Genomic DNA, 18,337 nt, shown 5'->3' on the forward strand with positions numbered 1-18,337 from the left:
AGTTTATTATTTTGGAAAGGACCTAACAAAGAAACTGACTCTGATGAGCACTTTGTTGTTCTGAAAATGTGTTGTGAAAAAAAAAAAAAGGTAATTAGTCTGGTAGACATGATTAAGTATATGTTAAACAACTCATTAATAGAATGAGTCAGAGAATAAATGGTATTTTTTTTTTTAGGATAAGAAAATCTCTAAAGTGTTGCTCGTATCTCAAACTCACTTATAATACTATTATCCTAATTTAGTCCGTTCGTAATCTACTTAGCTTGTTTCCCCCCCCCCTTTCAATCTCGTAAAGTATACTCTTACACATTCTAGTAATGTAGACTGAGGAAAAGCCTCTGGCTGGGGCTCTATCTGACAGTAGTCGTTTTGCAAATTCCTTCCTTGTAGCAGTAATGTATTTCTTCGGCGATGTCAGGAACTGGTTTGGCTGCGAGAAATCAGCACACACACATGGATCGGTACACTTGTCAATTTCACGGAAGGCTATCTTGAAATACAGCCTCTTCTGCCAGTGAATTCCTCATGATCTCCAGGATGACTGCTCTCGGGACCCCAAACTCTTCTTCTCCTCGAAAAGCTTGCCACAGGAACAAAAAAAAAAGAGAGAGCCTTTGCCCTTCAATCTCTGCCTTTTATATCATTGGCTGTCCCTTGGCCTTCCAAAACTTCCCATATTTACTGGATGTGCCCTTACGTCACCCACGCTTATGTTAGGTTTTGGCGGCAAAAACTCCCATAATTCTTTGACTGTTGTTGACCTTCAGTTTACTAGCTTAACCTGTCTGATCCTTTTTGTTACTTGTGGTATCGCTTGTGATTCTACATTCAATTATTCTAACATTATATTACAAAATTTATTATATTACTATGCTATATACGCTTCTAACTATAAGTATTTTATGGCCTATGTAAAATCGATATAGGTGAAAAATAATTCTATTTTTCACCACAAGAGATTTTACAAAAGGATCCAGACTGTGGATAGCCTTATATGCATTTAGCATGTATAATCAATATAAGGTAACATAGAACCATCATGAAATAAGGTAACTGTGCATATTATTATTATAAGAGATCTCAGGGACTCGGGAATCCATCAAGGAAGGCCACATATAACTCATATCATATGTCACACAGTCTCTTGAATTCATTCACACTATCTGCACTTACAATATCCAAAGACAAGCCATTCTAGTCATGCACCACATTCCAAGAGAAAAAGCTAGTTCTCTCACCCTTTTCTTGAACACATTCATTCTCAACTTCCATGGATGTGCTCTCACCAGTAGATATTATTATTATTATTATTGTTCAGGCTTCCATGGAGTCAAAACACTCATCATGGGAGGGCCTTTCTAAGAAACACAGGTCTATCAAGACTCATCGAGGGAGGTCCCTCCTGCATTCCATGGTTCAACCACCCTCAATACAAAGAAACCACTCCTCACCCTCTTTCTCACAGTTTCCTTTCGTAACTTCCAGGGATGGCCCCTTGTCATGACTCCTTCCCACTGTTCAACCAAGCGAAGGAACTCCCCAGCGTCAACCCTGTAACCATCTCTCAACAGTTTAAAAGTCTCTATCATATCGCCTCTCCTTCTTCTATCCACCAAACTGTGCAGTCCACACTCTTTCAGCCAATCCTCATAACTAACATTGCACAGTCCTGACACTATCTTTGTTATCCGCCTTTGTACCCTTTCCACAGTTAATTTATCCCCTTCAAATCCTGGGGACCAGATCTGAGAACAATAGTCTAAATGTGGTCTGATCAGAGTCTTACTTATACAATGGAATGATAACCATTTTATCTCTGCAGGTCAGTGTCCTTCTCATTATTGCAGCAATCCTCTGTGTTACCTTCACTTACCCCTAAATTTCAGGTTTCTATCAATCATCAACCCCAGATCTCTTGTCTCCCCTACATCCTCCAGTTTAACTCCTCCCATAGAGTATGCAGCATCCCATCGATGTGTCCCAAACCTCAAGACCTTACATTTTGCTGCATTAAACTGATACTCCCATTCATTTGCTCATCTTATTCAAAGCTTGAGACAATGAGACATTGCACCCTTCAGTTGGAAAAGAATGAGTTCAATTCTCATCATGACAGGAGGAATCTTTATACAGGGTGTTTCAAAGAGAATGTCCCGATTTGAAAACTGTGTTGATCACCCAAATGATAATCAGCGTGCAGGATGATCTGCCATTTCAGATGAACATGCTGAGGTTGTTCAGGGACTCCTTGTGGTCAACTGGTAATGGACTATATGCCAGTTGGCCTAAGAAATTGGAATAAACCACCCAAGTATTGGCACATCCTAAAAGTGAGGTTCATCATGTGCAAAATTTCAGGCTCATTGGGTTCTATATCATTTGACTGAGATGCAAAAAAATGGTACAGCTATGCAGTTGCTGGCCTCCATCTGGAACAATACAAAAATGAAGGGGATGCATTCCTGAATATTATAGCCATTGATGAAACTTGAGAAAGGGCTTATGAGCCTGAACTGAAGAGACAATCCAATGAATGGCACTATTCAGGATCATACTGTTCAAAAAAACTTGGCTAGGAACCCAGCAAAGTTAAAATCATGCTGATAGTCACTATGTTCAGGGTGTCATTCTTCATCATGCTGTGCCTTAAGCTCTCTACCGGCCATAGTGGATGAAACAGTGAGACCAAATTGCACTTCTTATGTATGTTATTCAATAGTTGTTACAGAATCGTATCCAGATTTTGTAGGATGTCTATAGATATCATGGCTGGTTGGGGGGTGTTCATGGAAAACTGTTAACGCTCAGTACTAGTGATGATTTCTGGAGCACAATTTGAGTTCAGCTTTAAGAAGAAAGTGACTACATTTTTTCAGGATTTCTCCACCATGTTTGTTGCACAACAGTGCACAAAGTCATGTGCTGCAATTGGTGTAGAATGTTGGACAGGTAGAAATGGAAAGTATTTGGACATTCTCCATATTCACCAAATATGAGTCCTTGCGACTTCAACTTGTTCCTCAAAATGAAAGACCCCCCCCCCATCCCCTCAGAGGAAGTTCTTTCATTTTGGTGAATTTCTGATATCAACAGGCAACACTCTGCTGATGGTATCCAGTGGTTTCCATAAAATTGGAAACAGGTGCAGATTAAGGCAGTGAATTATGCTGAAGTGATATAATTGTATAGACTTGATAAATAAACTGTTTTACATTTTGTGAACATGCACATGTTGCCACAATGTTATTTATGACCCTCATATTAATGGACTGTGGTGATTTGAATGACCAGTAGTGTATCTCAGAGATCAGTCGTCTGTCTCCTGTTATTCATCTTTACATTAATGATATTATGGAGTTAACAGACACACACAGCTATTTCCTGATGATGTAAAGATAGGTAGGATAATAAGGAATGCAACTGACATACAGTATTGCAGAATGATTTGAATAAGCTGGAATTGTGGAAATGTGAAAATGGTTATCAGTTCAATGTTAGTAAATGTAAAATTGTACACTTTGGTGTAATGAGATATCCAATGGCATATCATATTGGTGGGATTATGCTAAAAGAAACTGACCAGGCTATGGATCTTAGAGTTTTAGTAGTAGATAGGAAATTGAAGACATAGCAAAATATATAGGTCATATAACAAACACTATGAATACAACTCAGGGGATAACTACAATGCCAATGCTGAAATGAACACTGACATGTTAAAATAAGGAAGTCATTTTGTCTCTTTACAAGAATTTGATATGACATCATTTGGACTACTGTGTGCATATCTCATCTCTTGGTTTCCAAGTTAATGCAGATATAATGAAGAGAGTGCAAAGGAGTATGTTAAGGATGATACTGGGACTGTGAAATGTAGATTATTAGGAGAGATTGAGAACTTGTGGACTGTAGATGCTAGCAGACAGGAGAAATAGAGGTATACGATTGACACTTATAAACTTCTGAAAGGGTCATACATGATATAGCATCAGAAGAGTTGATAATAACTAAGATGACATCTCTCCCACCAGTTGGAGAGAGTGACCATATGGTTTTGACTTGGAAAATTAATAGACATGCAGGAGTATCAAAGAGATGGGAACGTATGTGGAATTATAAAGCAGGTGATTATAATAGTCTAAGACGTCGACTTCGTGAAGTTTCGTGAAGGGAGGAAGTGGAAGGCCAGGATATCATTAGTGCTTGGGAAATTGTGAAGGAATATTTGTTAGCAACAATGGTAAGCTGTATTTCATGAGTGAAGAAGAGGACACAATTTGGAGTAAAGTGGATGACAAACAATATTAAACAGGAACTGCATGCGAAAAGGAGGCTGTGGAAGAGATATAAGGAGACAGGTGAAGAGAAGATGCATGAAGAATATAAGAGACAGACCAGGAGAGTGACTAGTATGGTAAGGAAGACAAAAATGAAATATGAGAGGAGATTGGCCCTAAGATCGAAAGAAAATCCTAGGGAATTTTTGAGCTATGTGGCCAGTAGGAGGAGAAATGACTGTGGAAGAATGATATTGTGGGATGAAAATGGGAATAGAGTGTCTGATGCAGAGGACATAGTGGAATTGCTCTATGAACATTTATTGGAGTATTTCATCCTGGAGGATTCAATTTTAATACTAGAGAGATAGGGCAGGTTCGAGGTTTAGAGGTGCAGGAGGCAAGTGTGTTCCACATACTGAGTACTCTGGATGTTAGTAAAGCGGTGGGACTGGATGGTATTTCACCACAAGTTTTGAGAGAATGTGCTAAGGAACTGACAGTGCCTTTGACCTGTCTTTTCAATGAAAGCCTAGCTGCGGGAAAGGTGCCCATGGAATGGAAGGAAGGTAAGATAGTGCCATTGCATAAGAGTGGTAGCTGACTAGAAGTGTCTAATTATAGGCCAGTTTGTGTGTCATCAGTAGTTAGTAAGATCTTGGAGGAAGTAGTGAGGGACCATATACAGCATTGGGCAGATGAGGGTAATGTTATCTGTGAGAGTCAATATGGATTTGTGAAGGAGAGCTCTTGTTTTAGCAATATGCTAGCCTTTTATGATAAAGTTAAAAGAGCATTAGATGAGGGAAGGGCATATACTGCCATTTTCCTAGACTTAGCAAAGGCATTTGACAGGGTGCTACATGATAAGCTGATATTCAAGTTGCAGCACATGGGTCTGGATGTCAGATTGGTCAACTGGATTCAGAATTGGCTGTCCGATAGGTATCAGAGAGTTGTGTATGGTGGAGCAGTATCAATGAAGCAGAAGGTTACAAGTGGTGTTCCACAGGGCTCAGTGCTTGGACCTATATTGTTTAACTTTATATCAATGACATTGTCCGCGGATTGCAAGGGGATATTCAGTTGTTTGTGGATGATGCGAAGCTGGGAAGGGTTATTAGTAATAGTGCAGATGTGGTAGCCCTGCAAGAGGATTTGAATAAGCTAGGCTTTGAATAAAGTGACCATACAACCGTAGACTATAATAAATTTAGTTGAATCCTTTATCCAAGTGTGTGCAAACAAAGTTTGCGCCTGAAAGTATCTTCAGGACTGGGGTAAAGTGGTACAACACCAGGAAACTCCTTGCAGATATGTATAATGTTATGCATTAAGGGAAGGGCCACTACCCAGACTAGTTTCGACCTTTATTGAGGTCTCTTCAGTGGGACCAGGCCCAAGTGGAGATACCAAGGCAGAAGCATTAAAAGGGTCATCTCCTCCTATAGGAGCTGCCAAACGGTGTGGCACCTTTGGCAGTTTTATCAAGGTTGTACGACTTTTACTGGGGTAAAGTGGTACAACCCAGTCCTGAAGATACTTTTCAGGACTGGTTTGCACACACTTGGATAAAGGATTAAACTAAATTTATTATAGTCTAACCAAGTGAAAAATATACTTTTAACAACCGTAGTTTTGCTCACATATTCTTGATTGCTCATAATGTGAGGTTATTTGTAATCCTCATTTTTGATATAATTCTACCACTGATGTCATGTGTTCAGTACCTCTATTTTATCTCTATGGTCTCTCTGATCTTTGAAACAAACGTTTTATTTCTAACCCAACTCTCAGAATTTTAAGTTAAAATTAGTTTGAACCTTCTTGTATACTATTAGCTTATTGTTTTGGCTGATTTCTCTCTTATTTTATATAAATTTATTCAACTGGCTCCCCCACCATACCAGCTGTGCTTATTATCTTTTTCCATATTTAATTTGACACCTTCTTTAAAAATTGTCCCCAAATAGCTGAAATATTTTCATTATTCTATAGGTTCTCTGTTCAACATATTTTCCAGGTTTTAGCATATTTTCATAGTTTTTAATTGTTGATTTTCATACCAAGCTTGTTACAATTTAGAGAGTCCACAAGGTGATTCTGGATTTTATTTCTTTTAGGATTTATTTATTTATTTATTCATCATCTGCATAAAATAAGGAGTTAGTTGAATATTTCCAGTTTTGATATCAGGTTTAGTATCACTTTCTTTCATGATGTGATCATATAGATAATGAATAATGTTGGAGAAGATGGGATTCTGGTCATACACCTTATCTTACATCAAACTATCTTCTTCCTTCAGTTCTAAAGTTGATTTACAATTCAGGTATAAGATATATATACATATTACTGTGTGTAATGTCTGATTTATCCATGTAACTGTCATGTTTAGAAAAATTTTCTTGTGTTGCACCTTGGGTGTATACCTTTTCTAGATCTAGAAATCATAAACAGATCATTATTATATTCTCATGATTTATAGATTATTTGTCTTCAAGTAAAAATCTGATCCTGCCAGCCCATATTTAGCCTGGGCCAAACTTGTCCCCCCTCTTACACACACACACCATCACATTACTTGCATAAATTGTAGCTGAAACCCAGGGAAATTCTTCTTTTAATGCTTACATTCAGTTTTATTTTCCTATTTGAATATGAGTGGTTTATTCAAGTCATACAGAACAGATTATTGACCACATTCTTCTAACCAGGTTGTTGGAATTATTCTCTAGAAAACTTTTATACCTCTATATTTTACCATTTCTCATTGAATATCATATACTTCAGCTGCATTTCAACCTTTCAGGTTTCCGATGGCTTTTTTCCTACCTTGAGTATTGATTGATATGTACTCTAGAGTACATTCTTCTTGTATATTTTCTGCTGTTCTGTTCCTCTCAGTTAGCCATTTTTCAAAGCAGTTACTCATGACATGCAAAATATTTTCAAGAATGTCTTCTGCAGCTAAGGATAATGAGTTATGTTAGTTGCCATGGTAAAGCTCTTAAGTGACAAAAGGACATTATTATTTTTCTAAAGATATTGAAATACTATTATAGTGTTAAGTCTTCTTAGACAGAATATGTAGGGCTGGTTTATTGCTGAACAAAGTGAAATATTTGCAAAAATGTGTGCATTATTTTATACATGCAGACCTTGCCTTATTGTTACAACTTTCTCTTTTTAATGCATAGGATAAATATAAAATTACTCATTTATTAAAAATTTTTCTTGATGTTATTGCTACTGCAGTTTCACTGCACATCCACTTAAAAATAATATCATTGCCCTATTTCAATATTTAATTCCTATATAAATGCTTAATTTAATTGCAGGCACCATTTCGTGCAAGAAAAGAAAAAGTAAAGAGAGAGGAGGTTGAAAGGAGAGTTAAAGAAGATAGAGAAAGATATTCTTCTAAATTCAGTGATGAGGCTAAAGCAGTTTGTCAGGAGGTAATTGTATCAGACTTGTTTTTAACTATTTTAATACACCCCAATACTTGTCTTTATATCTTCACCTATTTATTCAAATGTAAAGTACAAATTTAAAATATACCCTAAATTCAGTTAAAGATTCCAAGAAATTATATTTTTGTTTAATCCTTTATTCAATTTTATCCTTCACAAACTCTGTATGTGAAGTTTATTCATGACTAGGCTTCATTAGACTTTATATATAAGCAGCCTAATCATGAACATACTTCCTATGCAAACTTTATTTGCTTACACTTGGATAAAGGAATACACAAGAATATAACTTCCTGGCATCTTTAATTTAATTTATAACCAAGTGAAAAAAATTTTAACATTCATCTCCAGAGAAGGGAAGGGCATTGTTAGCACACAAAGGTAGATGGATCACGTGATTTTTTTTAAGTATTAGTACTAAGGAAAAATATTATTGTGTTTGATTAAAATAACTGGTTTTTAAGTTTGCACTATTTTAGTTGTATAATTGTGTCGTATTTAGTTAGGATTTTACTATCTCAGTATTGTCTCAACGTGTAGTTATTATATTCAACATGGCAGCTGCCAGTTTTAGTACTAGCACTAGCCTCCCCGCCATTTAAAGATTACGTTATTTGCAACCTATTTGATGATACTATAACTTGCTATGTATGTGTGTGCATGAAATGCAGGCAGTGGAAGGCACTGGGAGACATGAGTGTCTCAATCTCAGATTTTAGCTGCGGCAAAGATAGTGCTTCAGAAATGGGAGGTTTTCAGTTTATAGATGCAAGTTGGAGAATGAAGAGAACATTAAAGACCTACATATTGATTTAGCTTTTGGTAGTTTAGCAGATGGAGATGGTTTGTCTGATGGCCATGCTTGTATGCGTGAATGGCAATTTAAAGCAGAATGTGTGGAGAGAGAAACAGAACTGCTGAGGAAGGAGATGGAAAGAATTGAAGATCTTGGGAGGATAGAGAGGTTGGCTAGTGTGAGAGGAATGAGAGTAGGTGTAAGAGAACAGAATCAGAGAGCAAGGAAGAGAAGAATGTGAAAGAGTGACAGAGACAGTAAAAGAGAGGAAATTGGAAAAAGACAAGAGTCAGGAAGCAAGGGAAGGAGATTGGAGAGAAATGAGAGAGAGAGAGACTGGAAACAGTAAGAATCAGGGATGCTAGTGAGAGAAGAATGAATGAATCTGTTTGGAATGTCATGTATGGAGATTTGATGATTCAAAGTGTGCAGAGTGAAGTGCTTGCCTGGTAGAATGATAGAGAGCATGGCAATGGCAGTGAAGAGGGGTGAAAGTGTGGAAGAGATGATAGTAATGGTTGGGACGAATGACCTGAGAGGTAATATCAATCGCATACCACAAAATTTGAGATTGAGATTATTACACATGGTGTAGCAGACATGTGTCCAAGGAAGGATAGTGAGCGTGTTGCCTCAGTATGATAATGCAGAGTGCAGGAGAAGAGCTGTGATGACAAACATGATGATAGCTACGAGGGTGGTCTGAAAAGTTCTTGGCCATGACCATAGATGGCGCCACTATTGCCAAGATTTTTTTTTTTTTTCTAAGTTGATTCATCTGTCACAGGCATCCATGTGAAATTGCAAGTCATTCTATCAAGTAGTTTGTTTTATACAGCTGTCTGAAGCAAATGTGTTGTTTGTATCCCTTGAAATAGATAAAATTGAGTATATCATGCAGTTATAAAATTCTTTGTAAAAGAAGGTTCAGTGCCAAAAGAAATTCATTCAAAGTTCATAAAAGTTTATGGGCACTCTTCTCCTTTGTTTTTGACAATTAGGAAATGGGCTGCCGAGTTTAAACATGGCCATACCTGCCCTGAAGATGACCCATGTGAAGAATGTCCAAAAAGTGTAACAGCACCAGAAATCATTGATCAAGTGCACAGTATGGAATTGGATAACCAGCGAGTCAAAGTGCATGAAATTGCTGAGACTATAGGCAAAACAAGACTATAGACAAAAGAACGTGCAGGATATATTTTGCATGAAGAATTGCAAATGAAAAAGCTTTGCACAACATGGATGCCACACTTGCTCACAGCAGATCAAAAATGCATTTGCATGAAAATCTCTGAACAGTGCTTGGAGCATTTTAACAAGAATAAAACTGATTTTGTGTGTCGATTTATTACTATGGATGAGACTTGGATTCACTATTACACACCGGAATCCAAACAGCAGTCAAAACGATAGACAGGAGCTGGTTGTTCAGTGCCATAGAAGACAAAGTCGGTTCCATCAGCAGGAAAGGTTAGCTTCGATGTTTTGGGATGCTAAATTTGTTTATTAATTATTTTGAAAAGGGTAAAACAATAACCAGGGAATATTATTCCAGTCTTATAAAAAGACTAGACAAAAAAATTCGTGAGAAAAGACTCGGTTTGCAGAAGAAAAAATCATCTTTCATCAGGACGATGCAATGCCCACAAAGGTGTTTTGGCAACGGGAAATTAAGGGATCTGCACTGTGAATTGTTGGAACATCTGCCCTATTCCCCAGATTTGGCTCCCTCTGACTTCTGTCTCTTCCCAAAACTAAAGCTCTTCCTCGCTGGTCAGCATTTTTCTTCAAATCAAGAGGTGATTGCAGCTGTAGAGGGATATTTTGCAGATCTTACTGAGAACCACTAGAGGGATGGGATAATGGTGCTGGAGCATCGCTGGAATAAATGTATTAGTCTTAAGGGAGATTATGTTGAAAAATAAAACTAATTTTGAAATTATAAATTCGTTTTTTCATTGTTAGGCGAGAACTTTTCAGACCACCCTCGTAGAATGTGCAGGAAAAGGGGGTCTGGAATATGTGGATGCATGGAGTTTGTTTGAGGATAGAAGGGAGCTCTATGCAACAGATGGATTGAATTTGAAAGCAGAACGGTGCAATCATTTGATGTCTTGTTTTCTGGGCAAGTGAGTGTGTTGGGATAGTTAAACATTGCACAGGTGGGATGTTGCAGGAATATCCTGACATGTGGGAGTGGCTTGTGAAATGTTGGGGGTATACACTATATTACTGAGCCAGGTGGATTATGAACGGAATAATAATGGATATAAGAAGACTGGCAATACACTTCTTTTCCTGTATACAAATGCTAGGATAATTAGGAATAAAGGCAATGAGTTTGTGGCATTGATTGACTCACTCTCTCAAAGGTTATTGGTATCGGTGAAACTTGGTTAACTGAGGAGGATGTTCTAACAGGGACAGAAATTGAAGAGTATAGCATATTTCTGCAGGATAGGGAAGGTAAACATGGTGGTGGAGTGTTACTCATGATAAGGGATGAATTATGTGCTCTCAGGGCAGAGATTCTCTGCCCTGAGAGCACATAATTCATCATAATTATTAGTGACAATAACACTAATGGCTTTGAGAGTACACCTAGAGATTGAGATGTCACCCGTTGGTGAGAGTTACCATGTAGTCCTGACTTGGAAGATGAATAGGCATGGGGAGGTATGAAAACAGAAGGAAGTTATGTACAATTATAAGGCAGGTGACTATCATATAATTAGAAACCAGCTTACAGTTGTATAATGAATGAAACAATTTAAAGGAAGAAGGATCATTAGTGCATAGAAGATACTTGAGAAAAAATTGTTGACAGCAATGACAGATTGTATACCTCGAGTGAAGAAGGTAAAGCAATATGCAGTCAATTAAATGACAAAAGGAATAAAAGGGGAATAGTGGAAGAAAATGAGAGTATGGAAGTCATATAAAGAGAAAGGTGGAGAACAGTCGCCCGAGGAATATAAGGCTCACTCTCAGAAAGTGACTAGTATTGTAAAGAGAGGAGAAAAATTAGAATATGAAAGGAGTGGAGATTGGCACTGCAATCCAAGAATAATCCCAAGGAGTTATTTTGCTTTATGGTGAGTAGGAGGAAAAATGATAGTGGATGGATTAACCTGCTGGATGGAGATAGGAATAGAGTGACCAAAGCAGATAGATGACATAGTTCAGGTATTTAATGATCACTTTATTAGTGTACCATCCTGGTACTACAGGCATTACTCTTAGAAAAGTAATCAGTGGGGAAGTCTTAGGATGTATCCCCAATACTGATTATGCTAAATGTCAGTAAGGCAGAGGGACTAGATGGAATTTAACCATGTTTTAAAGTAAGTGCTATGGAACTGACTGTGCCTTCAACTTGGCTTATGTTAAATTATTGATGAAAGTCTTGCAATGGGAAGGGTTCCTGGAGAGTGATAGGAGGGTAAGATAGTACCATTGCATAAGGGTGTTGGTAGAATGGAGGTATCAAACTATGGGCCTGTTTGTATTTCTTCTGTAGTTATTAAGATTTTGGAGAAATTGGTAAGAACTCATATAAAGAATTGAGCAGATAAGATTAATATTGTTATTCAGGCCAGTATGGATTTGTTAATGGATGCTGTGGTTTTAGTAATCTGGTTACCTTTTACAATAGAGTAATAAGAGCTAGTGATTGACTTATGAAGATAAGTTACTCACTCGCTGGTGAAGTCTTGCCAAAGTGACAATGATAACTATATCAAAGGTATCTCCTATTTATAACATCATCAGGGAACAAATTCATAAATACCTTTAATACAGCAAAATTGGAATTGGTGGTCTAATCAATAATTTAACATCAGATAAGTGTTTGTAATCCCATATTCTTGGGATTTTTAGACCACAATTATTGTTAAGATTAGGGTGGTTGATAAGAATTTCAGAGGACTCTTTAAATTTATGCTCATGCCATGTTTTTCTGTAATGTGAAAAACAAGTGCTTTTCAAGTCAGTTCTAGGTAGAGTATTCAGGACATGATCAGATAGGCCTGATTTACCATAGCTATTAAATTTATTGTGCCACTTTATTTCTTTTTTTGGATAAGAATTGTGCATCATGTTTCGCCTATATAGAACAAGTTATAGGTGCAATGAATATGGCATATGCCACGATGGGTAAGTCGAGGATAAATTCCACTCTCTCTTTTAGGTCAGTCCAATGCCAATAGAATAATGGTTGATCAAATCATTGTCACTTTGATATACTGTTTGAAATGTAATATAGCTTGTGTTTGTGTGTGTGTGTGTGTGTGTGTGTGTGTGTGTGTGTGTGTGTGTGTGTGTGTGTGTGTGTGTGTGTGTGTGTGTATGTACTCCAGGTAATGACTTTAATATGAAGGTCAAAATACTAGAAAATTAAAGTAATGATTCCTAACGAGGAATGTGAAGAGTAGTGAAGATGTTGTGGCCTTACAAGAAGACTTGAATAAAATTAGTGATTGGGCATGGAAACGCGGATGTGAGTTCAATGTTGCAAAATGTAATGTTTTATTATTATTATTATTATTTGACACCTCCAGGGAGTCCAAAGACTCATCGAGGAAGGGTACCTGCTCTACAACTATGTCTCCACCACTCAATCCACCAACTGACCGCAACTACACTAACACCATCTACCGCTGACCACCACCACTAGCTTTTTCCACAGACAATCACAAACATCCATGCCCACAGCGGGATTCGAACCCGCAGCCTTTTGGCTGGAGAATGGATATGCTAACCACTCGGCCAGCTAGGCTGGCGAAGTCATGCTAATAATTTTAAAATTTGGAAAACAAAGATGGGATTCAGAATTTATGCTTAGTGAGGATATATTGTTGGAGGTGGAAGAAATAAGAGATCTGGTGGTGATAGCAAATAAGGATCTGAAATTAAGGGGACACACATAGCCAAAATTTGTGTTCAATTTTGTGTCAAAATTCAACACAAAGGCTTCTGGGAATGATGCAGAGGACACTGACGTGTAGAAGTAGGGAGATTCTTGTTTCGTTCTATAAGGCTTTGATTAGGCCACACATGGACTATTGTGCCCAGATTTGGTCACTTGGTTTTCAGAAGGATGAAGATGTTGGAAAGGGTCCAAAGGCGATTGACTAAGGTAGTTTCTGACCTCTGGAATGTCGAGTATGAAGAAAGATTGAGAAGATGTAATTTGCCGAGTCTGGTGGACAGGAGGAAGAGAGGGAGATATGATAGAGACCTACAAGTTGGTAAGGGGTTGTTATAGGATCAATGCTAGAGAAGTTCTACAGAAAATAGTAGGTGATCGGGAGAGAACCAGAGGTCATCCCTGGAATAAAGAGGGTGTGAGTAGGAGAGTGAGAGGCAGGTTTTTTTCGTGCAGAGTTGTAAATGATTGGAATGCCTTGCCTGAGAGTGTGGTGTCTGCAAGGAGTTTGATGTGTTCAAGGCACGGTTTGATGAGCTGTGTGTGTGTGATAAAAGGACCTCCCAGATGAGTCTTTGACTCCATGAGATCTTGGGGTAATAATAATAATAATAATAATTTTTTTTTTTTTAAACATTTTATTATGTCTCAGTATAAATTACATACAGTAATAATATTTACAATATTTACAATAAGGATTATACAGAATTTTTGAATTTAGAATATACATAATAATAATAATAATAATAATAATTTATTTATTTTATTTATTTATTTATTATTATTATTTTTTTTTATGTCTCAGATGAATTGCATACATAGTTGCTGTAGTAATTATATTTATATAATATTTATAACGCATTACAAGTGTGTATAACAGATCCTTGCAAGTTAGTAATTTTCTTCCTCGAAGCTTAGCTGAGCTTATCTGAGGAAGATAATAGATGACAGAGGGTGGTGGTTTCATGGTTGTGTTCCTATGCTGGTCACAAGCCAGGTGTTGATTTTACTGTTATTGGTACGTGCTTGGAAGACTTCGACTGCTATTACAGTTTAACTTTTTTTTTTCCTTTTTTTTTTTGTGCAAATAGGGTTGGATTTAGACATGGTTGTTTGTTTCTTTGTATTCTTGTAGTGATAGTTTTTGAGAGAGAGGGGGTTGTCATAGGTTTGTGTGTGTGTGTGCATGTGTGGTGGGGGGGAGAGAAACAGGAATTGCTCTAATTTTCATTCTCGCTATAATATTTATACAGTGCCTGTTTCAGCTCTCTGTATGTTCCTAGGTTTCTGTTGTCGAACGGCAGTTTGTTTATCATGTCAGGTACGTAGAAGTTTCGGGTGGCTTTGCCGTAGTGATTGTTGTACTTATATGTTATGTAGTTTGTTGATTGTGATCTTGTTATTTGATATGTTGTTCTGGTTACTCTATATGTTGGGCTGTAGTAGTGTTTTAACATGACTGTGTAGTGGCATAAGTGTTTCACCTTAAATATTTCGTGTTTTGTCCGTGCTTCCTGCATAAGAGTGGGTTGTTCCCAGAATATCAGTTTTATAATTTTATCTTGCAACCATTGTAGCCTGTTAAGTCTGTAGTCTGCGCAGAATGCGTATGATGTGATTGCATATCTTAAAATGTTTTCACATAATGCTTTATAGATTAGTATTTTTATGTGGGTTGGGGCAATGTCTTTTAATCTGTATAGTTTGCTTGCTATTATCCTAAGCTATAATAATAATAATAATAATAAACCCAGTAGCAAAACTTTATTCCCCTATAATTGAGGGTCTTTGGCAGCTCATTATCTAAATTCCTTTTTCTAGAATGATTCAGTATAGGGGATTCCACTTTTTTTTTCCATAGTCACTTGTATATACCACAATAGTCTGTGATTTGTGTATGGCATCATCAAAATGTGCTTAGTTCTTCTATTCATGGATTTTTCATTTCAAGATCCCTTTATCACAACAAAGCTATTCAAAACTTATTTAATTTACTACTAGTTAAAAGTGAGAGAGCCCTAAGTAACCCTGGACATTGAAGAGCATCTTGAGGGAGAACTATCCCAAGAGAGTTCCCACACACGTATGGAGACTCTTCTCCATACCTGTGTTTGGGAACTCTCTCATCCAGAACAGACTTATCCAGACAAACAGTCTGGATAAGTCTTTATAATAATCAACCCATGAATTGAATGTTGTTACTGAGGTCTCTTGATTTAGAGACTAGTGATGCTTTGCACAAATTGATGAGCCTTGATCATGATACACCTGAGGATATGTGACTGCTTACGTTAGGCATATAATCAGTTTCTGCTGGCTACTGGATAATACAAAGGTTCAGCATAGTGGTTGATTTTTTTTTTGTGGCGTCTGAGTAGTCAAGAAAACTGCTTTTGCACTCCAGAATACTCAGCATTATTAGAACCAGTGCTGAGTATCGTGGAGTGATCCAGGTCTTGAATGATAAAATCAGAGTGATCTGATCAGATTACTCAGTGAGGTTTAGAGTAATCATTCTTAGTTTTTGGAGAAGGCTCAGAACCTTTGTTAGGTGTTAGTAAAGGATAATGACTTTCCCAAAGCAGTATCCGTGTGAAGAAAAAGTCCTGTGTGCTGTGGGATACCAAGGCAATTTGATGTGAAGTCAACTTACCTCTATGTACTTCATAGCCTAGCTACGAAGATACACTATCTGATAAAAATTTTCAGATGCCTCTTTGTAGTAGTGGCTATATATACATCGCAACCAACACTAAAATAGACTATACTTGAAGATCTCAATGACTTTTAACATGGCATTATCATAGAATGCCATCTTTGCAACAGGTCACTTTGGAAAATTTCTGCCTTGCTGCAGCAGTCCCAATCAGCTATAAGTGATGTTTTGTGAAGTGGAAATGTTTGGGAGCAAGAGCAGCTCAATTGCAACCTGGTATGGCACAAAAAACTGTACTTGGTTGAAACTCACTACTGAGTTCCAAAATGTCTCTACAAGCAACACTAGCACCACAACTGGTTATAGGGAGCTGAATGGCATTTGTTTCTATGGCTGCACAGCCATATTCACTAGATGAACACCAGGTAGGGTAATGCCAAGTGTCAGGTGAAGTGGAATCATGTTCTCTGGAGTGATGATTCATGTTCACCATCTGGCAGTCTGATGGATGAGTACTGATTTTGTCAATGTCAAGCAAATGCTGCCTGCCCAAATGTGTTATGCTAAGTGTGAAATTTGGTGAAGGAAGCATCATGGTCTGGAGCTGTTTTTCATGGTTCACACTGGGGTCTCCTAGTTCCAGTGATGAGAAATCTTAATGCTGTAGCCTGTAATTGTTATTATTATTACCACTAGACCCCATTGAGTCAAAGACTCATCTAGGAGATCCTTTTATCATAAATGCAGCTTATCATACTGTACCTTAAACACACTGAAATTCTCTGCAGACACCACACTCTCAGGCAAGGCATTCCAGTCATTCACAACTCTGCATGCAAAAACCTGCTTCCCACTCCCGTGCTCACACCCTCTTTATACAGTTTTATACAGTTTCCAGGGATGACATCATTCTCCACTGATCTCCCACTGTTTTCTGTAAAAACCCCTCCAACAGTGATCCTATAACCACCCCTTACTAATTTGTAGGTCTCTATCATATCTCCTCTCTTTGTTTTATCCACTAGACTCTGTAAATTGCATCCTCCCTCATATTCAACATTTCAGAGGTCAGAAACTACCCTAGTCAGTCACTTCTGGACCCTTTCCAACATCTCTTCGTCCTTTTGAAAACCAGATGAACAAATCTGAGCACAGTAGTCCATATGTATCAAAGCCTTATACAATGGAACAAGAATCTCCCACTTCTACAAGTCAGTGTCCTCCACATCATTCCCAGAAGTCTTTGTGTTGTCTTCACAATTTTGGCAATGTATCCCCTAAATTTCAGATCATCCACTATCACCCCAAGATCTCTTATTTCCTCCACCTCCAAGCATAAATTCTACATCCTATCTTTGTTTCCTAAATTTTAAAACCATATATTTGCAACATTGAACTCACATCCCCATTTCTGTGCCCAATCACTCAATTTATTCAAATCTCCTTGTAAGGCCACAACATCTTCTTTACTCTTCATAGTTTGTCCTAACTTTGCATCATCTGCAAACAACTGAATATCTCCATCCAAATCTTCGCTAATATCATTAACATACAAGTTAAACAGTAATGGCTCTAAAACAGACCCATGAGGTACACCACTAGTGACTTTCCTTTTCTGGGATATTGCTTCCCTATACACAACTTGCTGATACCTATCATATAGCTAGTCTCCGATCCAAAGTACTTATCTAATATCCAACCCCATCCGCTCTAGTTTGACTGTTAACTTATCACGCAGTAATCTATCAAAAGCCTTTGCGAAATCAAAGTATATTACTGTGTATCCCTCTCCTCTGTCCAAGGAAGCTGTCACCTTATTGTAATAAATAAGTAGATTACTAAAACATGAACTCCATTTAGCAAATCCATGCTGTCTTGATTAGCAGACATCAAGATAATACCATTATTGTCAACCTAATTCTGGATCCTGGTTCTCACCAGCCTCTCTAACTTTAACCACAACAACAGACACATAGTTCGGCCTATAATTTGATGCTTGAGTTCTATCACTTCCCTTATGAAGAAGCACAATCTTGCCCTCCTTCCACTCCTTCGTAACTTGATCCAGTGCAAGACTCATATTAAAAAAAATATGTCAAGGCAGATATCAACTCCCTGGCACATTCCTTCAGAATACGTGATGATATATTATCAAGTCCCACAGCCTTATTAATACCAAGTTTGCTCAACTCCCCATAC

At 37.6% G+C, this 18,337-nt stretch overlaps 1 protein-coding gene across 4 annotated transcripts in view; it reads left to right on the plus strand.

Moving 5' to 3' along the window:
* LOC150106466 (G protein-coupled receptor kinase 2-like) overlaps window positions 1-18,337 on the plus strand; it is a 550,841-nt gene that overhangs the window by 415,830 nt on the left and 116,674 nt on the right. For all 4 annotated transcript variants that reach the window (XM_090392458.1, XM_090392461.1, XM_090392459.1 and 1 more), the window contains one exon: window positions 7,622-7,741. In XM_090392458.1, coding sequence (XP_090248584.1) covers window positions 7,622-7,741 — 120 coding nt within the window. The remainder of the gene's footprint in view (window positions 1-7,621; window positions 7,742-18,337) is intronic.

This window comes from Typopeltis vanoorti, chromosome 5 (assembly GCF_054136105.1).
Source record: "Typopeltis vanoorti isolate ZY-2024b chromosome 5, IOZ_Tvanoo_1.0, whole genome shotgun sequence".
In the NCBI taxonomy this organism is placed as follows: Eukaryota; Metazoa; Arthropoda; class Arachnida; order Uropygi; family Thelyphonidae; genus Typopeltis; species Typopeltis vanoorti.